Source organism: Schistocerca nitens, chromosome 2 (genome assembly GCF_023898315.1).
Source record: "Schistocerca nitens isolate TAMUIC-IGC-003100 chromosome 2, iqSchNite1.1, whole genome shotgun sequence".
NCBI classification, from domain to species: domain Eukaryota; kingdom Metazoa; phylum Arthropoda; class Insecta; order Orthoptera; family Acrididae; genus Schistocerca; species Schistocerca nitens.
The window spans coordinates 1,065,819,608-1,065,847,304 of record NC_064615.1 but is presented as its reverse complement, the minus strand read 5'-3'; the positions used below and the strand labels follow the sequence as shown (position 1 = coordinate 1,065,847,304).

General features: G+C 42.8%; 1 protein-coding gene and 1 non-coding gene across 2 annotated transcripts; one reads left to right on the top strand and one right to left on the bottom strand.

Moving 5' to 3' along the window:
* Nucleotides 1-26,642, top strand: LOC126235545 (trichohyalin-like). Its single transcript, XM_049944262.1, has 2 exons — nt 1-194; nt 25,469-26,642. The coding sequence occupies exons 1-2, from the start codon at nt 1-3 to the stop codon at nt 26,640-26,642; spliced, it is 1,368 nt and encodes a 455-aa protein (XP_049800219.1).
* Trnas-uga (transfer RNA serine (anticodon UGA)) lies at nt 13,002-13,076 on the bottom strand. Its single transcript has one exon. It is a non-coding gene; the product is annotated as a tRNA-Ser (tRNA).
* Nucleotides 26,643-27,697: the final 1,055 nt, after the last annotated feature.

The following is a 27,697-nucleotide window of genomic DNA, read 5'->3' as shown; positions in this document are numbered from 1 at the left end:
ATGCCTATGGAAGGGGATCCAGCACTTGCTGCCACACTGGAGTTACTGTTACCAATTGATCTGGGGCCTGATGTCAAGCTGAGCCTTCACCTCATCCCTCAGTGGTGGGAGAGGACTGCAGCATCCATCCCATCCACCTGTGACACTGGCATCCTGCATGACAAAACAGAGATGCAATATGCCTTCATCATAGTGTGAAACCAGAGCAGATGTTTATGGAATGACTGAGGCCACTGTTTTAGATGAAAACGCAGTCTTGTGTCTCAGCCAATGGCTGCCACGGCCTGCTACCTGAGCACTGCTGATTGACCATAGGTCACAATCAACAAGTGGACTATTGTCATATGCCACTCACATGATAGAAAATAGTCCCACAAGATCCATCTGCCAACTGGCCTTATAGGCCGGTCCACCACTGGCCAGAAGGCAGTTTGACATGCTGCTCGGACTTGTAGGGTCCTGCCATCCCAGACGCAACATCTGCGCGCCACGTCTGCTGTTAGTCCCAGATCATCAGGAGTGGTAGCTTCGGAATGTGACTCAAGAGTGACATGTAATGGTGGCCTGGCCTCTCTGGACAGCATTGTGGTAATACTGTGCCAACCATTCTCTAGTAGTTTTGTTTCTGTCTTTATTTGGCAGACTCTCTCAAGTGAGAGACTTGTGAGGAAAACATTTTATTTTTTTATACCCCTGCTATGAGATCCAGAGTAGGATCCATATTTTGTTTCTTGTTTGAATTGTGTTTTGTTTCAACTACTACATTCACATCAGCAATGTTGTTTATTGGTTTTTCCCAATAAAAATAGATTGAGGAATTGTCATCTGCATTTTGTCTCTGCTACTGCAGATATAGCATAAGGCATCACGCATTGCTCTCTTGACAGCCAAACGTGTTTCATTCCGCATCTCTCTATCTATAGCCCTACACTTTCTTTTACGCCTATTATGCAGTAATCTTTGGTTCTTTAGAAGTTTCTTTACAGTAAATGTACACCATGGAGATTCCCTCCCATTATGAACTGTTCTACTGGGTATATATCTATCCATTGCATGTACAACTGTTCCTTTAAACTTGAGCCAGAGTTCCTCTGTATGCTCCTGCCCTGTGCTGGAAGTTGCAAGTTCCTCATTGAGATATGACATTACTGGTTTTTTATCTAGTTTACTGAATGTACACTCAAGTGCCAAAGAAACTGGTATAGGCATGTGTAATCAAATACAGAGATGTGTAAATATTCAGAATATGGTGCTGTGGTCAGCAACACCTGTATAAGACAACAAGTGTCTGGTGCAGTTTATCAAGATTTAAGTGAGTCTGAATGTGGTGTTATTACTCAGTGCATGAGCGATGGGACACAGGATCTCTGAGGTAGCGATGAAGTGGGGATTTTCCTGTATGACCATTTTACAACTGTACCGTGAATATCAGGTATCCAGTAAAACATCAAATCTCCAACATCACTGCAGCTGGATCCTTTTCCTGCCAGAACAGGACCAATGATGTCTGAAGAGAATCATTCGACATGACAGAAGCACAACACTTCTGCAGATTGCTGCAGCTTACAATGCTGGGCCATCAAAAAGTGTCAGCATGTGAAGCATTCAACAAAACATCATTGATATGGGCTTTTAGAGCAGGAGACCCACTCGTGTACCCTTGATGATAGCATGACACAGAGCTTTACACTTCACCTGGGCCGATCAACACTGACGTTGGACTGTTGATGATTGGAAACATGTTGCCTGGTCAGATGAGTCTCGTTCAAATTGTATTGAGCAGATGGATGTGTACGGGTAACGAGAAAACCTCATGAAACCATGGACCCTGCATGTCAGTGGAGGGCTGTTCCAGCTGGTGGAAGCTATGTAGTGGTGTGGGTGTGTGCAGTTAGAGTGATATGGGACCCCTGATATGTATAGATACGACTCTGACAGGTGACATATATGTAAGCATCTTATCTAGTCACCTGCATCCATTCATGTTCATTCCAATGGACTTGGGCAATTCCATCAGGACAATGCAACATCCCACACATCTGGAATTGCTACAGAGTGGCTCCAGGAATACTCTTCGGAGTTTAAACTGCTGGCCACCAAGCTCCCCAGACATGAACATTATTGAGCATCTCTGGGATCCCTTGCAGTATGATTTTCAGAAGAGACCTCCACCCTCAGGTATTCTTATGGATTTATGGACAGCCCTGCAGGATTCATGGTGTCAGGTATCTCCAGCACTACTTCAGACATCTTCTGTGTACTTGTGGGGACTCTGTATGATATTAGGCAGGTGTACCAGTTTCTTTGGCTCTTCAGTGTATCTGTCTGATTATCAAAAGATTTACAAGGTTCATAAGAATAACTACCACCAATCTCTCATCTTCAATAGCATATGCTATGCTCTATATTATACATTGGATAGAAAATCCGATACTTGACCTCACCACTCGCAGCAATGGAATAAAAGCTTTCAGCGCGTAACTCTACTACATGACAACACAATCCACTAAACAACAGCTTACCAGAAATGTTCAACTCTTTTATTAAAAAATACAAACTGTCATGTTTGACAATACCATATAAATATCTTCCCAATACAAAACCACAACCAAATAAAGCAGAACCAGCTAACGGAAGTGTACTTGCCTGCATGTTTAAATAATATTTATTTTTCACCAAATTTTTAGAGATATAATTTATGCTCTTGTTTAATTGATGTTATTAATCATAGATAACTTCTGTAAGTAGCAACCACAGACATATGTCTGTGATAGCAGCCATGCTTCAACAGTATCATTGCATAGCTTGAAAATCAACGTATTAATACATTTTAAAATTCGCACCCTCTCAGAAATGAGTAAATTATCTTTCTTTGAAGAATTAATTTTCTTTCCCTTTAAATGAAATCCTGGAAATAATTTCTCTCCTTAAACTTAAAACTTCTGCCAGGAAGTTTCATATCAGCGCACACTCCGCTGCAGAGTGAAAATCTCACTCTTGAAATTTCTCTCCTTTTTAACTTAAGAAATATGAAATAATTTCTCTATTTCAAAATTAACAACTCTGAACTAATATTCCTATTTCCTTGGGAATTTATATTTTTGCTTTTTACAATGTTGCAGACTTTTTGCCATCTAATCTTTGACTGTAGCATTTAACTCAAACACTCCAAACTCTAATCCTGATTCGGACTGATGTTAGTCCACGTACCAACCAACAACATTTAACCAAATTTCTTATGGGATAAGCCAAGAACCACTTATGATGAAAAAACATAGCATGTTAATTCTTTTAACAATAATTGGTTTTTATTTGTGGCTGTTGTTGGAGTCTTGAAGTGGCCAGTTGAGCCATAGATGTTATTGTTTGCCACGAGCTGCAACTCTGCAGTTGTCCATGCATAATAAACTTGGTGGCTTTGACCAGATTCTGCTTCTCAGGTATTTTCAGGCAACAATTTCTACATTTTACAAAAATACATATAAGAACACTTTCCAAACAACCCATACACACACATTTCTTTTCATAACAGCAAATTTTTTGATAATGAGATGAGGTGACACCTACTAGTAATGCTGATTTAACACAAGATAAATTTTGACACGTTTCGCACTCCCACTTCATACTGCCATCAGTTTTATAGGGGATCTCAAAAAGGTGTATTCCATTGTACAGCAGCAATGTGTGTTTTAACATTCACGGTATCAAAATTAATTAAGGGGGATAATGTGTCACACCACATAATCATATAAGTGTCTGAACATATGAAGAACATAAAAATGAAAACATGTATAGCATTAAAACAATAGAGAAGCCCAAGGCACCACTCTGAGTGTGTGTGAATACATTATGTGGTGCACATGAACACAGCACGCCAGTGTGTGGCTGAAGACCACATAACACACTCCGTGTGTAGATAATGGACAGAGAGAGAGAGAGAGAGAGAGAGAGAGAGAGAGAGAGAGAGAGAGAGAGAGAGAGAGAGAGAGTGTGTGTGTGTGTGTGTGTGTGTGTGTGTGTGTGTGTGTCAGAGGCATAGCGTGGGCCTCAATGAAAGGGTTTTCTCCCTAGAATTGCCCAACCACTTACTGACAGACCATCGATACACTGTTTTGTACTTCAAAACATCAGTTGTTTTCTTGGTTGAAAGAGTGAGATGTTGGCCATGCCTCATGATAAACAAGGGTAAAATTAAGTATGGAATACTGCAGCAAAGGAGGAGCAATATTTCATTGTTATTGGATGGAAAAGATCAGATAGATTCAGTACTGTCGGAGTGACTCAGTCCAGATTAACCTGGGCTGGCCACTCTTCAACAGAAGAAGGAAGTGCAGAATAGAGTTGGTAACTCGCCAAAAGGGTAAGAAATACTGAGGGGGAATTCAAAGTTCAGTTCACCATCGGACAAATCAATGTTCCCTCACATGTCCACCAGCAAAAAACACTGTGTCACCAAAATTGATCATTCCCTCAGTATCGTGCATCATTGTCACTTGATGATGTTATGGTACATTGGTATATCCCATATGGTCCCTCTAGTGCAATAATGTTATTAATGGGATCACTCATCACAGACTTTCCTTGTCACAGTTAACTACTGCCAGTTCTTGTGCAAATAACCTATGCTAACTCGTGCTCACTTGGAATTGCTGCTTTCACCCAAATCAAAGGGCAATATAGCAATTTGTGTTGGGTGAACTTGTTCAATTTCAAATCCAACCTCCTAACAAGGAATACTCTTCCACAACAGAAAATAGTAAATCACTGACAGAGTCACAGCTGTGGAAGTGACGTTAATGTTAGAAGTAAGCTTTTCCTAACATTGTTATGTATAAATGAACTACTAAGAATTGATACATGCTATCTATTTTTATCAAAATACCTAGCTGCAATAAGGCAATTCCTTCAATTAATTATCAGTATGCAAATGACACAAAATGCAATTAAGCCTACACCCAAGCACAGAGGTGGGGGAAAACTGTCACTCTTTATTGAACAAAATTACAAAATCTAATATACACTAATGCAAAAACAGCAAGGTGGACCTCAATAACCTTAAGCTAAATGCAACAATCATTATTAGTGGCTAGAGCAGCCGTGGACATAGTCAGCTCTTCCGTTGTTAATTCTGGAGCAATTTTCTCTTATTTTTTTATTTCTCAAACTCTTGAACTTGTGAAGGTACTTTTGAAAATATCTGTCTCGTATGAGGGTGCTGATTGCCATCTTTACAATGCATGTTACCACTGCTTCTTGAGACTTGTTAGTAAAGAAAAACTGTTTCCTTGTATCTTTTTTAAACTGTTACCAGCTCTCTGATATACTTCCTTATGGGATCTCCTATTGTCATAAATGTTACCAGGACAGATGCCTCTATTTCAAATGTGAGTCCTTGTGCATTTTAACACTTCAGTCATTTGTGCTCAACTTACCTGCATCTATAACTAACGGCTATGCTGGATGACAAGTCCCATTGGCAGCATCAACAGTCCTTGCCTGTGTAGATCAGAAGTTTCACACCAATGCTACAAATAATTAGAGCTCAGTAATAAACATAATATGCAATTGGCTTCTTAAACTAGCACTGGATTGTCTTGGTGCAAAATATATAAGTTGTGTCTGTATTTGGGTGAACTAATCAAAATAACTTGGCTCATGAATATCTAGTTTATGTTCAAGTGTATAGTGTATCAGGGCACTAATAATAATAATATAACAGTCAGCATTTCACTATTGGGTTTACGTGTGCATATGATTCATCCTCAGTGTTTACAGTCTTCTAATGCCATATTGTATGATGTAATAGGGCAAAACATACAAATTAAGAGTATCCCCAGTGTGTTGGGATACAAGTACTAATTATGGAAAATTTGTAAAAGCTTTGTACTGTGTTTGATTGCTAAAGATAGTCAATGTCTCCGAATACATTTTTCCAGTGTGTTGTACTTGTGTTCTTTTGTTCAAAAGGTCGATTTACCCAACCTGATGGTCCAGTAGGGACTGTGTAATTAAGCACGGAGGGGGCAGGCTACCTACAGGCTCAGAGTTTGTGAAATCCCTTTAATCATGGTTTGCACCAGTAAATCCAGAATAGGTACTTCAAGGTCATTAGCGGTAAGCACACAGAGAAGAAATGTTGCACTACTTGCATGTTAAATAGTGTACAATGGCTTATATCAGCAATGTTTTTAAAGTTGATTGTACTGGGTCACTAATATACTCTATAGCATCTGGCCCACAGTACAGTGTGTTGCTTATTGGCACTTGGTATGTGCCATCTCAGCGGGACAGAGTTACGCATCTGCCCAGGTGGCTTGTGGCAGTGTGTTGCTTCAGCTCCACAGGCAGCTGTTACAAAGAACATTCACAACTAGTATGCAGCAGTATTCCACTTTATTTTGTGGCATCAGCACCTGTACCCCCCCAAGAACCATGGACTTTGCGTTGGTGGGGAGGCTTGTGTGCTCCAGCGATACAGATAGCCGTACAATAGGCGCAACCACAATGGAGGGGTATCTGTTGAGAAGCCAGACTAACATGTGGTTCCTGAAAAGGGGCAGCAGCCTTTTTGGTAGTTGCAGGGGCAACAGTCTGGATGATTGACTGATCTGGCCTTGTAACACTAACAAAACGGCCTTGCCGTGCCAGTACTGCGAACGGCTGAAAGCAAGAGGAAACTACAGCCGTAATTTTTCGCGAGGGCATGCAGCTTTACTGTATGGTTAAATGATGATGGCGTCCTCTTGGGTAAAATATTCCAGAGGTAAAATAGTCCCCCATTCGGATCTCGGGGCAGGGACTACTCAAGAGGATGTCGTTATCAGGAGAAAGAAAACTGGCATTCTATGGATCGGAGCATGGAATGTCAGATCCCTTAATCGGGCAGGTAGGTTAGAAAATTTAAAAAGGGAAATGGATAGGTTAAAGTTATATACAGGGTGTTATAAAAAGGTACGGCCAAACGTTCACGAAACATTCCTCACACACAATGAAAGAAAATATGTTATGTGTACATGTGTCTGGAAACGCTTACGTTCCATGTTAGAGCTCATTTTATTACTGCTCTTCAAATCACATTAATCGTGGAATGGAAACAAACAGCAACAGAATGTACCAGCATGACTTCAAACACTTTGTTACAGGAAATGTTCAAAATGTCCTCCGTTAGCGAGGATACATGCATCCACCCTCCGTCGCATGGAATCCCTGATGCGCTGATGCAGCCCTGGAGAATGGCGTATTGTATCACAGCCATCCACAATACGAGCACGAAGAGTCTCTACATTTGGTACTGGGGTTGCGTAGACAAGAGCTTTCAAATGCCCCCATAAATGAAAGTCAAGAGGGTTGAGGTCAGGAGAGCGTGGAGGCCATGGAATTGGTCCGCCTCTACCAATCCATCGGTCACCGAATCTGTTGTTGAGAAGCGTACGAACACTTCAACTGAAATGTGCAGGGGCTCCATTGTGCATGAACCACATGCTGTGTCGTACTTGTAAAGGCACATGTTCTAGCAGCACAGGTAGAGTATCCCGTATGAAATCATGATAATGTGCTCCATTGAGTGTAGGTGGAAGAACATGGGGCCCAATCAAGACATCACCAACAATGCCTGCCCAAACGTTCACAGAAAATTTGTGTCGATGATGTGATTGCACAATTGCGTGCGGATTCTTGTCAGCCCACACATGTTGATTGTGCAAAATTACAGTTTGATCACATTGGAATGAAGCCTCATCCATAAAGAGAAAATTTGCACTGAAATGAGGATTGACACATTTTTGGATGAACCATTCACAGAAGTGTACCCGTGGAGGCCAATCAGCTGCTGATAGTGCCTGCACATGCAGTACATCGTACGGAAACAACTGGTTCTCCCGTAGCATTCTCCATACAGTGACGTGGTCTACGTTACCCTGTACAGCAGCAACATCTCTGAAACTGACATTAGGGTTATCGTCAACTGCACGAAGAATTGCCTCGTCCATTGCAGGTGTCCTCGTCATTCTAGGTCTTCCCCAGTCGCGAGTCATAGGCTGGAATGTTCCATCCTCCATAAGACGCCGATCAATTGCTTCGAACGTCTTCCTGTCGGGACACCTTCGTTCTGGAAATCTGTCTCAATACAAATGTACTGTGCCATGGTTATTGCCCCGTGCTAATCCATACATCAAATGGGCATCTGCCAACTCCGCAGTTGTAAACATTGCACTGACTGCAAAACCACGTTCGTGATGAACACTAACCTGTTGATGCTATGTACTGATGTGCTTGATGCTACTACTGTAGAGCAATGAGTTGCACGTCAACACAAGCACCGAAGTCAACATTACCTTCCTTCAATTGGGCCAACTGACGGTGAATTGAGGAAGTACAGTACATACTGACGAAACTAAAATCAGCTCTAACATGGAAATTAAGCGTTTCCGAACACATGTCCACATAACATCTCTTCTTTATTTGTGAGTGAGGAATGTTTCCTGAAAGTTTGGCCGTACCTTTTTGTAACACCCTGTATAGTGGGAATTAGTGAAGGTCAGTGGCAGGAGGAACAGGACTTTTGGTGAGGTGCATACAGGGTTATAAATACAAAATCAAATAGGGGTAATGGAGGAGTAGGTTTAATAATGAATAAAAAACTAGGAGTGTGGGTAAGCTACTACAGCGTAGTAAATGCATTATTGTGGCCAAGATAGACAAGAAGCCCATGCCTACTACAGTAGAACAAGTTTATATGCCACCTAGCTCTGCAGATGACGAAGAAATTGATGAAATGTATGATGAGATAAAAGATATTCAGATAGTGAAGGGAGACGAAAATTTAATAGTCATGGGTGACTGGAATTCGATAGTAGGAAAAGGAAGAGAAAAAAATGAAGTAGGTGAATATGGATTGGGGGTAAGAAATAAAAGAGGAAGCCGTCTGGTAGAATTTTGCACAGAACATAACTTTATCATAACTAACACTTGGTTCAAGAAACATGAAAGAAGGTTGTATACATGGAAGAAGCCTGGAGATACTAGAAGGTTTCAGATAGATTACATAATGGTAAGACAGAGATTTAGGAACCAGATTTTAAATTGTAAGAAATTTCCAGAGGCAGATGTGGACTCTGACCACAATCTATTGGTTATGAACTGCAGATTAAAACTGAAGAAACTGCAAAAACGTGGGAATTTAAAGAGATGGGACCTGGATAAACTGACTAAACCAGAGGTTGTTCAGAGTATCAGGGAGAGCATAATGGAACAATTGACAGGAATGGGGGAAAGAAATACAGTAGAAGAAGAATGGGTAGCTCTGAGGGATGAAGTAGTGAAGGCAGCAGAGGATCAAGTGGGTAAAAAAATGGGGGCTAGTAGAAATCCTTGGGTAACAGAAGAGGTATTGAATTTAATTGATGAAAGGAGAAAATATAAAAATGCAGTAAATGAAGCAGGCAAAAAGGAATACAAACGTCTCAAAAATGAGATCGACAGGAAGTGCAAAATGGCTAAGCAGGGATGGCTAGAGGACAAATGTAAGGATGTAGAGGCTTATCTCACTAGGGGTCAGATAGATACTGCCTACAGGAAAATTAAAGAGACCTTTGGAGAAAAGAGAACCACTTGTATGAATATCAAGAGCTCAGATGGAAACCCAGTTCTATGCAAAGAAGTGAAAGCAGAAAGGTGGAACGAGTATATACAAGGGCGATGTACTTGAGGACAATATTATGGAAATGGAAGAGGATGAAGATGAAATGGGAGAAATGATACTGCGTGAAGAGTTTGACAGAGCACTGAAAGACCTAAGTCAAAACAAGGTCCTGGGAGTAGACAACATTCCATTAGAACTACTGACAGCCTTGGGAGAGCCAGTCCTGACAAAACTCTACCATCTGGTGAGCAAGATGTATGAGACAGGTGAAATTCCTTCAGACTTCAAGAAGGATATAATAATTCCGATCCCAAAGAAAGCAGGTGTTGACAGATGTGAAAATTACCAAACTATCAGTTTAATAAGTCACGGCTGCAAAATACTAACACGAATTCTTTACAGATGAATGGAAAAACTGGTAGAAGCCAACCTCAGGGAAGATCAGTTTGGATTCCATAGAAGTGTTGGGACACCTGAGGCAATACTGACCCTATGACTTACCTTAGAAGATAGATTAAGGAAAGGCAAACCTACGTTTCTGGCATTTGTAGACTTAGAGAAATGCTTTTGACAATGTTGACTGGAATACTCTCTTTCAAATTCTGAAGGTGGCAGGGGTGAAATACAGGGAGTGAAATGCTATTTACAATTTTTACAGGAACCAGATGGCAGTTATAAGAGTCAAGGGACATGAAAGGGAAGCAGTGGTTGGGAAAGGAGTGAGACAGGGTTGTAGTCTCTACCTGATGTTATTCAAGCTGCATATTGAGTAAGCAGTAAAGGAAACAAAAGAAAAAATTGGAGTAGGTATTAAAATCCATGGAGAAGAAATAAAAACTGTGAGGTTCGCCGATGACATTGTGATTCTGTCAGAGACAGCAAAGGACTTGGAAGAGCAGTTGAACGGAATGGATAGTGTCTTGAAAAGAGGATATAAGATGAATATCAACAAAAGCAAAACGAGGATAATGGAATGTAGTTGAATTAAGTCAGGTGATGCTGAGGGAATTAGATTAGGAAATGAGACACTTAAAGTAGTAAAGGAGTTTTGCTATTTGGGGAGCAAAATAACTGATGATGGTCAAAGTAGAGAAGATATAAAATGTAGACTGGCAATGGCAAGGAAATCGTTTCTGAAGAAGAGAAATTTGTTAACATCAAGTATAGATTTAAGTGTCAGGAAGAAGAGAATAGAAGCTTTCGAAATGTGATGCTAAGGAAGAATGCTGAAGATTAGACGGGTAGATCACATAACTAATGAGGTGGTGTTGAACAGAATTGGGGAGAAGAGGAGTTTGTGGCACAACTTGACTAGAAGAAGGGATCGGTTGGTAGGACATGTTCTGAGGCATCATGGGATCACCAATTTAGTATTGGAGGGCAGCATGGAGAGTAAAAATTGTAGAGGGAGACCAAGAGATGAATACACTAAGCAGATGCAGAAGGTTGTGGGTTGCAGTAGGTACTGGGAGATGAAGAAGCTTGCACAGGATAGAGTAGCATGGAGAGCTGCATCAAACCAGTCTCAGGACTGAAGACCACAACAACACCATCAGCACCAATATGATTCGTGGTACATACAGGAGTCATACATGGAATTCCTGTGTATGCTAATATAGAAAGATAAGCAATCATTATTTAGTAATTTTGGAGTTGCAAATTAATAGCCTCAGTGGCTTTGTAAGTCAAATACACAAAATTACTTCTAGAAGTTAAAGAGTTTTAGTATGGAACTAATAAATGAACAATGTATTTCACCTTGGTCTGATTGCAAAATAATGGAAGGTAGACGGGAATAAGGATTGTTCTGACTGTAGCTTGAATAAGATGACATCATAATCATAATTTTATTTACAATGCTGTTAAGGCTCAACAATTTCATGGGTGGTTTGGATTGTTTTGCTTATCTTCCTCGTAGTGGGCAAATCACAAAGATGCACATAGTAGCAGAGCCTTTGCTCACATATGGACCTCCATTAACCAGCTATGCCATGATGATAAATAAAACAATCCAAGCCAACTGGAGGTGTGGCAGTCAGGTGTCTTAGCAGGGCAAACTAAATTATGTTTAGCCAACAGCTAAATTGACCACAGTATTAGTTCCTGAGAATTAAATGGCAAAATCAAATTACTTGTGGAACCCAATGAAATCTTTTCAAAGAGCCATGGTTAGGGGATGTTATTATGCAAAAGGCTTACAAGAAAGTCTCAAAAGAGCGCTAAACATTCCAGCCATGAATAATATTTTTTATACATGACAGTGGTAGAGGTATTAATTTGATGCCTATATGTCAGACATTACTCTAAATGAGTGATCAGTTCACCATTAAATCTTCACATTTTACTGTGCCCTTTCCATTATTTTTGAAGAAGGATATTAGGATGTAACTATAATGGGATCAAAATCTTGTTTTTCCTATCAGGTGATAGTATTAGAAATGGTCAACAGATCAAGCTGAAGGCTGCATCATGATTTGTGTTCCTCACAGTCACACATGTGCAGGCTTGGGGCATGGCTGAACGATGATGTGCACCATCTGTTGTGGCAGTACTTGCTACATTCCACATGATATTCACACTATTCATGATGGTTGCCATTCAGTGGAGAAGAGCATAACCTGCACAATACAAATTCCGACTCAGTGTGACATAACTGTGTGCCATCCCTTATGCAATTTATTGGTATTTGCAGCTTACAACTAGGTTTCTGTGCCTTAACAGGATAAAATTATGGCATTCTCTAGATAATCCATGGGTGCATAGTGTGAACACATATTTCTTGTAATATTCCTTGTAGTACTGTACTACATCTATCAGCACCAGCAAAAATAAACTTACCTTGGTTGACTCCTTAATTCAGAAATAGGTTCCTATTATTGCAAAGACATGGATTACTGAGTGCGAAAAATTTGACCAAGACTAATTCCTTGCAAAACAACTCATTAAAGGTGTGTAAACTGGTTGGCAGATATGTCACCTACTTCAGAATTGGCTTCCTAACTAATCTGAACATATGCAAGTACTTTACACAGTATTAGTTTTTCCAGTGATGATACTTCAGTTAAATGTAAGTCTTCCTAACTGATGTTGCTATTTGGATGTGACTGTCTGCTTATTCAGTTAATGAAACATACTGATTGAACAATATAATCTTATTTTCTCGATGTTCTAGTGTGCCAAGTAGGTCATTGCTTAGCTGTGTATAGATTGACTGAGAATGAATAATAAATGGTGTGGTGGTACAGTGCCAAGCTTTCTATATGTCAGCAGAATCAGTGTGAAAGCTCAGTACCTTGAATGAGATTTTCACTCTGCAGCGGAGTGTGCGCGGATATGAAACTTCCTGGCAGATTAAAACTGTGTGCCCGACCGAGACTCGAACTCGGGACCTTTGCCTTTCACGGGCAAGTGCTCTACCAACTGAGCTACCGAAGCACGACTCACGCCCGGTACTCACAGCTTTACTTCTGCCAGTACCTCGTCTCCTACCTTCCAAACTTTACAGAAGCTCTCCTGCGAACCTTGCAGAACTAGCACTCCTGAAAGAAAGGATATTGCGGAGACATGGCTTAGCCACAGCCTGGGGGATGTTTCCAGAATGAAATTTTCACTCATTCTGGAAACATCCCCCAGGCTGTGGCTAAGCCATGTCTCCGCAATATCCTTTCTTTCAGGAGTGCTAGTTCTGCAAGGTTCGCAGGAGAGCCAGGCCTACATACTGTAAGGCCATTGCGCCATAATGCACTGCTGTAATTCTTTAAGTATTACCTTTCTGTTACCCAACGTTGTCTTCAGTGACAAATTATGGATAGGACACCTACTGGTGACATTCTACATCTCTCTCTTGTGCTTCCCATAGCTCCTCTTTTGAAGCATCACCTATCTGAACAATTCTGACCTTTTGGCTTAACCCATCTGCATTCTGATGGAGACAGCCTGGCTTAATACATACTGTGTCATCATACTCTGATAGCTTCGATGCCCATCAAGTTAAGTGAGTACTGGGGTCCTTTAAACTTAACATCCACACAAGAGCGGTGTGGTCAGTGACTGCAATGAACTTGCATCCCTACAGATACCACTTAAAGTAATTAACACCAAACTTAAGAGCCAAAACTCTTTCTCAGTAATGCTATAATTAATCTCAGCTACAATTATCTGCCTAGAGATGAAACCTGTATGTCTTTCTTCGGCATTGTATTCCTGAGAAAGAATTTCACCCACAGTGTAACCAAATGCATCCATGGAAAGAATAAATGGTTTTTCAAAATCTGGGTAGATTAACAAAGGTGAACTCATTGAAACATAGTTAATTTTTCGCATAGCTATGTCACATTCCTCTGTCCACTCAAGTTCAACACCCACCTTTAACAACTTTGTCAGTGGCTTGGCTATCATAGGATAGTCCTCCACAGAATCATGATAAAAACTTGCTAGTCCCAGAAATGACTGCAACTCTTTAAAGTTTGTAGGTATTGGAAAATTGTCTACAGCTTTTGTCAACCTATGGCTTAACTCCATCTGCAATAATAGCATATCCCAGGTACTGGACCTATTACTTAGCAAATGAACACTTCTCATCTTCAAATTTAGGTGTGCATTTAGCAGCCTAGACAACACAGTCCCTAATCTCTTTCTGTGTTCCTCAATTGTCCTTGAAAAAATTATTATGTCATCCAGATACACGAGACACATAGTAGACTTCAAATCTCTCAAGAGTAAGGCAGCAAATCTTTGAGAAGTGTCAGGTATATTCCTTAGACCAAAAGGCATATGGAGAAGCTCACATAATTCAACAGGAATCACAAAAGGTTTACACCCAGAGTGCATGTCAAATGTGGTAAAATACTTACAATTCCTTAATCAGTCCAATGTTTTGTCGATATGGGGTAGAGAGTAAGTGTCAGGGGTAGTGACTTTGTTCACTACTTTCATATCGTCACACTCATGAAAGGACTTCTTTCCATTCAATGATTTTTTTGAGACCATGACTACAGGTGACAACCATGTGTTTCCAGAAGGTTGAATAGCTTCTTCAACAACAGATTGTAAATGAAATGGTACTCTATATGATTTCTGAGCAATCAGTCTAGTGTCTCCCACGAAAATTCCATGCTGTACAAGGCCAGTTGCTGGCAAATTCTGCTGTTCCTCGAACAGCCATGCATATTCCTCCAGAACTGGGCACTAAAGATTGTAATTTGACTTATGCAAATGCACCAACTTCTCTCACAACTACTTCCATAATGCAGGTGTAACTTCAACAATGTTTCTCACTACCAAATTCTTCCTGTTACTTTGCTTAAACTGTTTTTCATTTTGAACTTCTGTTTCTCTTCTCCACCTACCAATATAATTCTCTGTGGAATCTCAATATCCTGTTGAAATCATCAACATAAACTGGTACTATACACTATTTTCCTAAAACATCTGGTTACTTATGCTTCTCTTAACATGGGTTGGCAACTAGTCAAGAATGTTCTTCTGGCTGAGCAGATTGACCAGAAAGTCTGATCCCACAGTATTCATGTTTTCACATGAATCCAGAGAACTTTTCCCTACCTCCACTGATTCTGATATGGGTGGTAATTTTTAAAGCCCATGTACATGGTTCTATTGGGCTTGTGACTGAGATGGACGCTTACTGCCAAAACAGTGAGTTGCCTCACTGAATTGAACAGTTCATATCTAGTAACCTATCACCACCTGAAAACAGTGTAGGAAATCATTCCCTAAAATAAAATCAAAATCTCGCCTGCATCTCCTTACTTCTTCCATGTCAAACCTTTTTTTTTCCTGTCAATCTGCAGATCAACAGAACAAGTTCCAGCCAGTATTATTATCTCCTCACCTAAGCCACTAATATTGTACCATGGTGGCCTGAGCGCACACTTGTCATTTTGGGACATAAATAAAACACTAATTTGAACTCCGGTATCTACTAACTTAGGGAAAGTCTCCAGTCTGATTTTACCTTCTAGTACTAAACCCATAACCTCATTAGTCGTTCCCTTCTTGACTGGATTCATAGTTCTGACTGGCAGGGGAGGGGGGGGGGGGGGGGGGGAGTGTGGGTGGCAGGGCCTGCCCCTCACTCATTCTCTACTGTGTATTGTTTCACTGAAGCCTCCCATTTCTTCCGTCATTTTGTGGAGAAGCCCTCTGAGGAAAGCTTTGTCCCTTGTGAACATTTGTAGCTTGGATGCCCAATCATGTGGCATTTTGTGCAACAAGGTGTGCAACAATGGTCTGCAGTGTGATTTGGCTTTCTGCACCACTGCTATCATCAACAAAAACTTGGTCTGATTCATGATTGTGAGCAGGTTTCTAAATGAACCACCCTGCTTCTTCGCATATTAATGCTAAGCAAATTGCCTCATGCAGAGAGGTGGGGGAGGCTACTTTTACCTCACTCGTCATCTGTGGATTAATTCCCCACATAAATACATCAATCAGTCTGACTTCAGCCTCTTTCATTAGCACATCATTACAGGTTTGATTCTTGCCTAAGGTATAGCTGCGGCAAGATACAGTTCTGATGCGATCAGCAAATACTTCAAAATTTTCTCTGTTCTTCTTTGAGAGTGTCAATAACCAATCACAGTAATAACTGACACCCTGCTTATCAGAGTTGCATTCGCTAACCCATTCGCCATGATATCAAAAGTGACTGTGTCATGTAATACATAAATTGACTCCATATACATCCATGCATTGCCAGAAAGTTTCAATACATTTAAAACTGTCAGTCCAGGAATATGTTTTCCCTACATCATGGACATTTAGGAGGAGCATGATGATACACTCCTGGAAATTGAAATAAGAACACCGTGAATCCATTGTCCCAGGAAGGGGAAACTTTATTGACACATTCCTGGGGTCAGATACATCACATGATCACACTGACAGAACCACAGGCACATAGACACAGGCAACAGAGCATGCACAATGTCGGCACTAGTACAGTGTATATCCACCTTTCGCAGCAATGCAGGCTGCTATTCTCCCATGGAGACGATCGTAGAGATGCTGGATGTAGTCCTGTGGAACGGCTTGCCATGCCATTTCCACCTGGCGCCTCAGTTGGACCAGCGTTCGTGCTGGACGTGCAGACCGCGTGAGACGACGCTTCATCCAGTCCCAAACATGCTCAATGGGGGACAGATCCGGAGATCTTGCTGGCCAGGGTAGTTGACTTACACCTTCTAGAGCACGTTGGGTGGCACAGGATACATGCGGACGTGCATTGTCCTGTTGGAACAGCAAGTTCCCTTGCCGGTCTAGGAATGGTAGAACGATGGGTTCGATGACGGTTTGGATGTACCGTGCACTATTCAGTGTCCCCTCGACGATCACCAGTGGTGTACGGCCAGTGTAGGAGATCGCTCCCCACACCATGATGCCGGGTGTTGGCCCTGTGTGCCTCGGTCGTATGCAGTCCTGATTGTGGTGCTCATCTGCACGGCGCCAAACACGCATACGACCATCATTGGCACCAAGGCAGAAGCGACTCTCATCGCTGAAGACGACACGTCTCCATTCGTCCCTCCATTCACGCCTGTCGCGACACCACTGGAGGCGGGCTGCACGATGTTGGGGCGTGAGCGGAAGACGGCCTAACGGTATGCGGGACCGTAGCCCAGCTTCATGGAGACGGTTGCGAATGGTCCTCGCCGATACCCCAGGAGCAACAGTGTCCCTAATTTGCTGGGAAGTGGCGGTGCGGTCCCCTACGGCACTGCGTAGGATCCTACGGTCTTGGCGTGCATCCGTGCGTCGCTGCGGTCCGGTCCCAGGTCGATGGGCACGTGCACCTTCCGCCGACCACTGGCGACAACATCGATGTACTGTGGAGACCTCACGCCCCACGTGTTGAGCAATTCGGCGGTACGTCCACCCGGCCTCCCGCATGCCCACTATACGCCCTCGCTCAAAGTCCGTCAACTGCACATACGGTTCACGTCCACGCTGTCGCGGCATGCTACCAGTGTTAAAGACTGCGATGGAGCTCCGTATGCCACGGCAAACTGGCTGACACTGACGGCAGTGGTGCACAAATGCTGCGCAGCTAGCGCCATTCGATGGCCAACACCGCGGTTTCTGGTGTGTCCGCTGTGCCGTGCGTGTGATCATTGCTTGTACAGCCCTCTCGCAGTGTCCGGAGCAAGTATGGTGGGTCTGACACACCGGTGTCAATGTGTTCTTTTTTCCATTTCCAGGAGTGTATTTTCTCCTAGTTTTCCAGAAACTGAAGGTGCAAAAGTAACAGCAGGGAGCATACTCGCGACATTAGGCACATCTTTGATAGGAGACACTACAGTGGCTTTGGAAGAGTTTGCTGCAGTCTGTACTGACACCTGCAAGGTTTCTCAGTGGGGCTCACATAAAGCTTCATCAAGCTGTCTCTGGAACTCTAATTTCGTAAGTGCCATTTGATTAAGCTGCATTTGTAAGAGCACAAGACAATCTACCTCGTCATTTGAAGCAGCAATGAGTGCAGAAGCTGTTTTTTGCTTCTCTGGCAAAGTACATCAATGCGTAACAGGTACGGTTACAATATTAAGGCCAAGATTTCTGTAGGACAACAATGTTACAAAATAGGGGTTTCAACAGTAAGTAATACTAGATTAAGCAGCGAAGAGTTCCCACAGTGGGGGATAGCAGTGCAGATGGTGAAGACAAGTAAAGATGCATTGCAGTGACTGATTAACATCCCGCATCACTGGAGACAGTGGCAAAGGTGGTGGTGTTGACAAACCAGCAGTACAGCAGTGCCAGGCTTCGAGATGACAAGGACATTGGTGGCAGCATCTGTATGCAGTGGCGAGGTGACATGGATCCCTGGTGGTGCAACAAGATTCTGTGGCTACAAAGACATAGTGTGGTTGACAGCATGCACCAGAATGTGCACACAGCATCTCAGCATCTCCAAGGCTGTAGCAGCAGTGTGGCACAGTCTGAAGAGTGCCCTCATGTGGCTCATGCAGCAAAGGGGCTGTCTATGGCCTAATGGTTGATGGTGTTCACCACAAATGTTGACTCACGGCAAGCGCACAATGTGCTCTTCCAAGCACAAACAGGACGTTGAAGTTTTCTATAATTGGCCGGATTACATGGTAAATACCAGGCTAACAGGCTCTGCAAGCTCGTATCCCTCAAATTACAGTGGCAGCAATCCCCAAAGGAAACTTGTCAGCCAGACATAACAGTGAGATAACCTGTCTTCAGCTTACATCACATTGTACATATTTGACTTGGTCAGGATGGGAAAATGAGTGCGACGTGGGATGACTAGTGGTGTTAGTAGAAAATATTCGAAAGAAAAGACTGTTTCCAGTGGAGGTTTTATTTCTCCAAAATTCTATGCCTAAGGGGTACACAAAACTCAAACTCACTACAGCAACAGGAGGCTGCAACAGCAAAATTGTGCCCCTAAAAGGAGGAACTAGTGGACATGTCCGGTCTTGCACTGAGCTGGCAGGCAAGAGAGCATTCTCAATACCAATGCATTCTTACTATCCCATTTGGTGCACTCCACGTGACAGTCCCCAGTCCTCCTACTGGTGGGCAGAGTGTGCTTCAGTGGACATCCCTCTGTCAGTGGTACACAACATATCGTCCCTAGTCAGCGATACTCCTGTGGAATGATCTTCACATGGACTCAGTATGGGTGTTACACAAAATGTTTGGTACTATGTCGACCCAGTCTCAGCTACTGTTCTCACTGAAGAGACAGTGCTGTATCTGATGTGAAAGACAATTAAGATGTAAATCTTAAAATCCATTTTTCTTCTCAATAAAACTGCTCATCACACACATTGTTCAACCTGTTTTCCCATCTGTACACATAGAAACAATATCTTTCAGTGGGTTGTCCTGACAGTTACTACTAAATGTCATGAACATCTTTTATTGTCATGGAAGGTTGGAAGCGGGACACGCCATCCTAAAAAGTCATGACAATCTTCATATTCCCCTGCTAAGATGAAAGATGCCTTAAACAACCCATTACAACAATTTGCAAAGTTGTGATGTTAACAATCAAATTATTTACAATTAACGTCCCTTTGGACTCACTTAAGCTTTTATTCCATAACTATGAAGCAGATAAGAGACTAGCTCTTCCCTTTCAATGCCCATCACTATAACTTTCATTTCTGTTTTTATTAATTGGGGTCTTGTTTACATTGTGGAAAGCATTATTTCATATAAATCACAAAACCTACATTATCAATTAACACTTCTCTGCATACATGACTGTAATCATTTCAACATAGTTAAACTTTCTTTTCAAGAATCAACAAGAGCTTTGTTCTCCATTTCAGTCCTATTATCTTAAAGTTATCTTCTATTTCACTTTATGCCTTTTTATATGTTTTATATTTCACTATGATAATGGACTATTTTTCTTATATAATCATCATACTCTTGAAATATCTGGAGTTTTATGTTTACTATTTGTTTAGTAAATTTGCTGTACAGTTCCCCTGTAGGTACCATAATCATTTATGAAACATATTCCCATTTCATTAACTTCCTCCAATGTAAGTTTTGTGAATTACTTCCTCCTCACTGTAGATATCATCTCCATTTTACTTAATACTGTCACACTAATGAGAGGGTTTACATGTAAAATAGTTTCCAAGCTTCCTTTGTCTTGTCACCTTATATTGATGACCATATATTGTGTCTCTTTTATGCAACAGAGGAAGCCACTACTACTTTGCTCTAACTTAATAAATATTTAAAAACAAAGATGATGTGACTTACCGAACGAAAGCGCTGGCAGGTCGATAGACACACAAACAAACACAAACACACACACAAAATTCAAGCTTTCCTGTTGCCTCATCAGGAAAGAGGGAAGGAGGGAAGGAGAGGGAAAGACGAAAGGATGTGGGTTTTAAGGGAGAGGGTAAGGAGTCATTCCAATCCTGGGAGCGGAAAGACTTACCTTAGGGGGAAAAAAGGACGGGTATACACTCGCGCACACACACACACACACACACACACACACACACACACACACACACACACACACACACACACACACACACATATATCCATCCACACATATACAGACACAAGCAGACACATTTAAAGACAAAGAGTTATCTTTGTCTTTAAATATGTCTGCCTGCGTCCGCACATGTGTGTGTGTGTGTGTGTGTGTGTGTGTGTGTGTGTGTGTGTGTGTGTGTGTGTGTGTGTGTGTGTGTGTGTGTGTGCGCGCGCGAGTGCACACCCGTCCCTCCCTCCCCCCCCCCAAGGCAAGTCCCCCTGCTCCCGGGACCGGAATGACTCCCCACCCTGGAATGTTTCCCTCTATTATATTAATAAATATTTAAGCATAGGCTAGCTACCTTCCTTATTTTATGCACCCAAAAAGCTACATGCTGATATGTAAATTCAACCATCGGCTGCTAATTGCAATTCTCACACATTTATGGAATGAAGCATGCATAGAAAAGCAGCTGTTTTACTTTGGCACCAACAAGGTATGTCTCTTTACATTGTACTAGTTTGGATAACCCTTCTTGAATTGGAACAGACCACCTCCTTCTTATCACCTTTCCATTTAAAATGCCAATGTCCCTTTACAAACTCAACTCCTGAAATTTGGCTCAGGTCATTCCATCTGTGCATTCACCTGACCTAGGTGTTTGCCATCCCTTCCATGGGTCCACCTACATTTAATCTCCAATACATTTATTATCTTGGGTCCACTGCACCACAAACACTTGCCATTTATACAAATCATCCTACCCTTTTTTTCCTGTTCATTTTTCCTGGTCACTATATATTTACATTTCCATTTACATTTCCACACTCCTACAAATTTGCATTCATGCCTGTGCTTTCACTCTTGACTGGGCACACCTATGTATAAAGTGCACACAGCCATAACTAAAATTGTTTTGCATCTTTTTTGTTTGTTTGGGGTTTTAGGGCACAAAACATCTAAGGTTATAAGCACCCAGTAGAGAACCAGAGAATGCTGGGACCATGACACATAGGGAGACCAACTGAGTTTCCTATCGAATGTAAGACCTAAGAACTTCGTTGCATCCATGAACGGGAGAGCATTTTGACCCAGTCACAAGGACAGTGGAAGAAATGCCTTGTACCGCCAGAAGTTGAACCAAACGGATTTGGTAGCAGAAAAGTGGAAACCATTTGTGACACTCCATGAATAGAGATGGTACAGACAATACTGAAGACAGCGTTGCAGGAGACATGTCTGCTGGGAGCTGCAATAAATAGCAAAGTCGTCAATGAAAAGAGAGCCGGAAATGCCAGCTGGAAGGAAGTCCATAATTGGGTTGATGGCTATGGCAAAGAGGACGACACTCAGTACGGAGCCCTGAGGCACCACGTTCTCCTGTGGAAAGGTGTGGGATAAGGAGGAAAACTCAGTCTGTTAAAAATTCCCAGATGAAAGTGGGAAGATGACCACAAAGGCCCCATGTGTGCGTAGTACGTAGAATGCCTGTCTGCCAACAGGTATCATAGGCTTTCTCCAAATCAAAGAAAACGGCCACTGTTTGTCACTTCTGCAGAAAATTATTCATGACGAACGTTGACAGGGTGACAAGATGATCAACCACTGAGTGCCGCTTTCAGAACCCACACTGAACATTAGTGAGATGATGGTGGGACTCCAGCCACCACACTAATCGACCACTGATCATGCATTCCATCACCTTACAAACGCTGCTGGTAAGGGAAATTGGGAGATAGCTGGAAGGAAGAGATTTATCTTTGCCAGGCTTAGGTAGGGGAACAATAGTAGCTTCAAGCCAACGTGTGGGAAATACACCATCAGTCCAAATATGGTTGTAAGTATCGAGGAGAAAGCATTTTCCCACAGGAGGAAGAGTCTGCAGCATGAGGATGGGGATTGTATCAGGCCCAGGAGCAGAGGACCTGGATGAGGAGAGAGCATGCTCGAGCTCCCTCATAGTAAAAGGAGTTTTGTAGCATTTTTGATTCAGAGAGAGAAAAGAGATTGCACAAGCCTTCTCCACCTGTTTCCGAGGAGGGAAGGCAGGATGGTAGTGGGTGGAGCTTGAAACCTCCACAAAGTACTGGCCCAAAGCATTGTAAACATCAACAGGGTCACCTATGATGTTTCCCGCCACAGTCAGACCAGGAATCAGGGAGTGGGCAGTAGTGCTGGAAAGCTGGCACAGGCCACCCCAAACGAGGGAGGACGGATTAAATCTGTTGAACAAACTGGCGAAGGAAACCCAGCATGCTTTCTTGCTTTCCTTAATAGTGCGACGGTACTGCGCACATAGTTGCTTGTAGCGGATACAGTTCGTTAATGTAGGATGACGGTGAAAGACACTAAGTGCACGTTCTCGGGCACAAATCGCATTTGTGCACTCCACAGTCCACCAAGGGACCAGGACCTGACAGGAAGAAGTAGTAGTACGAGTGATAGAGGATTTGGCAGCTGATTGGAAAGAGCACACCACTCTAGACATCAAGCGAGCTGGGCAGAGCAGATCGAGAGGTCTAAGTGGGAATAAGTGTGCGTGGAATCAGAGAGAATGTGGCTTCGCTGGTGTTAAGGCACACAAGATTAGGATGATTCAGAAGATCCGCCAAAAGAGAACCTCTCAGGCAGGCGACAGGCGAGCCCCAAAGAGGATGATGGACATTGGTGTCACCGAGGAACAGAAAGGGTGGAGGAAGCTCAGCAACAAGCTGCGTCAGGTCTGATGTAGTGACAGCAGAAGACGAAGGGATATAAATGGTGCAGAGGGAAAAGGTAAATTCGGGAAGGAAAACACAGGCAGCAACTGCTTGCAGGTGGGTGTGCAAGGGGATAGGACGATGACAAACATCATCTCGGAGAAGCAGCGTGACCCCACCATGACCAGGAATCCCCACCGTATGGGGAAGGTCCATCCATAGCAAAGTAAAATGGGAAAGAGCAAAATGGTCTTGAGGACATAGCTTGGTTTCTTGGAGACTGACTACAAGCAGACATTGTGATCGCAGGAGCAGCTGGAGGTCCACCCTGTTAGACCGAAGGCCACAGATATTCCATCGTAAAAGGGCAATAAAAATTTAGGAACACCGGAGAATGAAGAAGAAACACTCACCTTGACAGCCACTTAGGGCAGGCTGTCGAGGGAGGATGGCCACTGGAATCCATAGGTGGGGGATCTTCGTCCGTCAACTCAGCAGGATCAACGGACCTTCCTTGGTGTCGGTCAGTTTAAAAGGACTGACAAGTCAAGGAGGGCCGACGAGTCAGAGAGGGGGAAGACTGTTTGCCTTTGGACGATTGTTTTGGCTTTTGGCGATTGGCAGAAGAGCCAGACGGCTGCGAACTCGTGGTACACAAGAAATCTTCCCAGGAATAATCCTTTTTGAATTGACGGATCGCTGGCTGTGTTGCAACTGTCTTTGCTGGTGAGGGCGAAGAACGGGTAGCACTATCGACAGCCCAGGAAGTGGGAGACAGAGTGTCAGCTTGAAGGCAAGGCAACTTTACCACCATAAAACTGAACTGTAAGTCACAAGTTTGCATAGCCATGTTTTTCGTGGGATGAGGAGAGGCTAACACAGTGCTGTAGCTTTCAGACGAAGGAACATTCGGTTTATGGCTCGCCAATCATTTCCAGGCAACAGGAAAAGGTACCTTCTCCTTCACCCTTATCTCCTGAACAGCCCGCTCGTCTTGATAGATGGGACAAGAATGAGAAGAAGCAGCATGTTCTCCATGACAATTAACTCAGCGAGGGGAAGGAGGTGGACAGGCGCCCATGTGTGCATCCCTGCTTCAAGTGACACATTTGGCTGTGTTTTTACATGACGTGCTGGTATGACTGAACTGGTGGCATTTATAACACCACCCAATGGATTGGGAATGTAAGGGTGCACAGAGATGACTTCATAGCCTGCCTTTATCTTAGTAGGAAGCATTAACCAATCAAAAGTCAGGAACAATGTGCGAGTGGGCACCAAATCGGCAGCTTCCTTCTTCATAACTTGATGAACAGCAGTAATGCCCTGATCTGACAGATAATTAGTTATTTCATCCTCCATCAAACCATCCAACAGCCGGGTATAGATAATACCGCAGGACGAGTTAAGTGTCTTGTGAGCCTCCACTTTTATGGGATATTCGTGCAGGATTTGGGCCTTGAGTAGTTTCTGGGCCTGGAGAGCACTATTAATTTCCAAAAGGAGAGTACCATTGTGGAGACGAGAGCATGACTTCACAGGGCCGGCGATGCCATCCACGCCTTTCTGTATAACAAAGGGGTTAACATAGCAAAAGTCTGGTTTTTGTCTAAACGTGAGACTACTAGATATCAAGGCGCGACAGGAAGAGACACTGAGGTAGGAGCCTCATTCCACTTTCTTTTATGAGAAACACTCAGAGAAACAGAAGGAAAGTCAGTCATTGGGAAGAAGTCCCCCATAATTGTCAGCGTCTCCGATGGCGCGCTCCTTCCAGCCAGGGGCCCTCCAAAGGGGAGCCCTCTGCCTTAGGTTATTGTCCTCACCTTAGGTCACACCTCCTGAACGACAGAGAGAGGGACCAATTGGCAGAGGAGGAAGGTAACAGCTCAGGCAATCACCCCTCCCTGGGCCTGGCCTGTACCAGGGGTATATGTGGGCCCTACATGCCAACCCAGGGCTGGGAATTACCTGTTACCCAGTCTCCTGCTACACATCAAACGCATGGATGGCCATCAGGCACAAACAGGAAGGAGAAGAAAAGATAAGGAGGAAAGAAAGAATGGCCTCAAACGCCACAGCGGAGGAAAAAGAGAGCAGAACGAGGAAAGAAAGCAACGAGGAAAGAAAGCAACGAGGAAAGAAAGCAACGAGGAAAGAAAGCAACGAGGAAAGAAAGCAACGAGGAAAGAAAGCAACGAGGAAAGAAAGCAACGAGGAAAGAAAGCAACGAGGAAAGAAAGCAACGAGGAAAGAAAGCAACGAGGAAAGAAAGCAACGAGGAAAGAAAGCAACGAGGAAAGAAAGCAACGAGGAAAGAAAGCAACGAGGAAAGAAAGCAACGAGGAAAGAAAGCAACGAGGAAAGAAAGCAACGAGGAAAGAAAGCAACGAGGAAAGAAAGCAACGAGGAAAGAAAGCAACGAGGAAAGAAAGCAACGAGGAAAGAAAGCAACGAGGAAAGAAAGCAACGAGGAAAGAAAGCAACGAGGAAAGAAAGCAACGAGGAAAGAAAGCAACGAGGAAAGAAAGCAACGAGGAAAGAAAGCAACGAGGAAAGAAAGCAACGAGGAAAGAAAGCAACGAGGAAAGAAAGCAACGAGGAAAGAAAGCAACGAGGAAAGAAAGCAACGAGGAAAGAAAGCAACGAGGAAAGAAAGCAACGAGGAAAGAAAGCAACGAGGAAAGAAAGCAACGAGGAAAGAAAGCAACGAGGAAAGAAAGCAACGAGGAAAGAAAGCAACGAGGAAAGAAAGCAACGAGGAAAGAAAGCAACGAGGAAAGAAAGCAACGAGGAAAGAAAGCAACGAGGAAAGAAAGCAACGAGGAAAGAAAGCAACGAGGAAAGAAAGCAACGAGGAAAGAAAGCAACGAGGAAAGAAAGCAACGAGGAAAGAAAGCAACGAGGAAAGAAAGCAACGAGGAAAGAAAGCAACGAGGAAAGAAAGCAACGAGGAAAGAAAGCAACGAGGAAAGAAAGCAACGAGGAAAGAAAGCAACGAGGAAAGAAAGCAACGAGGAAAGAAAGCAACGAGGAAAGAAAGCAACGAGGAAAGAAAGCAACGAGGAAAGAAAGCAACGAGGAAAGAAAGCAACGAGGAAAGAAAGCAACGAGGAAAGAAAGCAACGAGGAAAGAAAGCAACGAGGAAAGAAAGCAACGAGGAAAGAAAGCAACGAGGAAAGAAAGCAACGAGGAAAGAAAGCAACGAGGAAAGAAAGCAACGAGGAAGGTAAGGAACAAGGTAAGAAAGGAACAAGGAAAGAGAGGAACAAGGAAAGAGTGGAACAGGGAAAAAACTGAACAGGAAAGAGCTAAACAGGGAAGGAGCAAAACGAGGAAAAAATAGTACAGGGAAAGGGCAATACAGGGAAAGAGCGGTGCAGGGAGAAAGAGCACAGTACAAGAGATAATATTGCCCCATGGTCACCAAACACGTACTCACCAAGAGTGGTGAGCCCCTTGGGGGGGAGGGTGTTTGCATCATTCTATTGTCACTATGCAGTTGTGAGCCCATGCCTATTCTTTCATTATTGCTTCAGCTGACACAATGATATATTGTGTTGTCATATATCCAAGTGATCAGCAGCAGTAAAAAATAAATGGTGAGTTAGGTGAGAAAAATTTATGATCCATGCAAAAAAAATGACTCAGATTATGAGCTAGCAGCACAATCCCACAATGAGGCCATTGTCACAAGATAATTAGCAATTGAAAAAGCAGTTGGCTGGGATCTGATGCAGGTGCACTGTTTAACGCTTTGAGTGGGTCATTTCTGAGGGTAATTCCCTGTCCATGAGCATAGAATGATACAATCAAGGTTTATTTCACTATTGTTTAATTAAACATTCTTTAGCTCATATTATGTAAGTTTATTTTATTGTCATATAATTAAACTAACATTAAACTGTGATTCTGCTCATACATATTTACTTTGGTAACAAAGACAGCTATCCTTCACATGTGTACATTGTGCACCATGTACCCACTTGTTTTCTGAAAAATGGCGTGCCTGTTTGAGGTTTAAGGAAAGGCAATCGTTCATCTGTAGCATTTACAGACTTAGAGAAAGCTTTTGACTAAGTGACTGGAATCTCTCTTTGAAATCCTGAAGGGTGGGGGGGAGGAGTAAAATACAAGGAGTGAAAGGCTAGTTACAATTTGTACAGAAATTAGATGGCAGTTATAAGAGCCCAGGGCCATGAAAGGGAAGCATTTGTTGAGACAGAGTGAGACATCGTTGTAGCCCATCCCAATGTTATTCAATCTTTACACTGAGTAGACACTGAAGGAAACAAAAGAAAAAATTGGAGTAGTAATAAAAGATCAGGGACAAGAAATAAAAACTTTGAGGTTTG

Bases quoted from the DNA above. Each gene is read 5' to 3' on its own strand.
- LOC126235545 (XM_049944262.1), top strand. From the start codon at position 1: ATGCCTATGGAAGGGGATCCAGCACTTGCTGCCACACTGGAGTTACTG. The intron at 195-25,468 runs GTGAAACCAGAG...CAACGAGGAAAG, and splicing joins CAATATGCCTTCATCATAGT to AAAGCAACGAGGAAAGAAAG.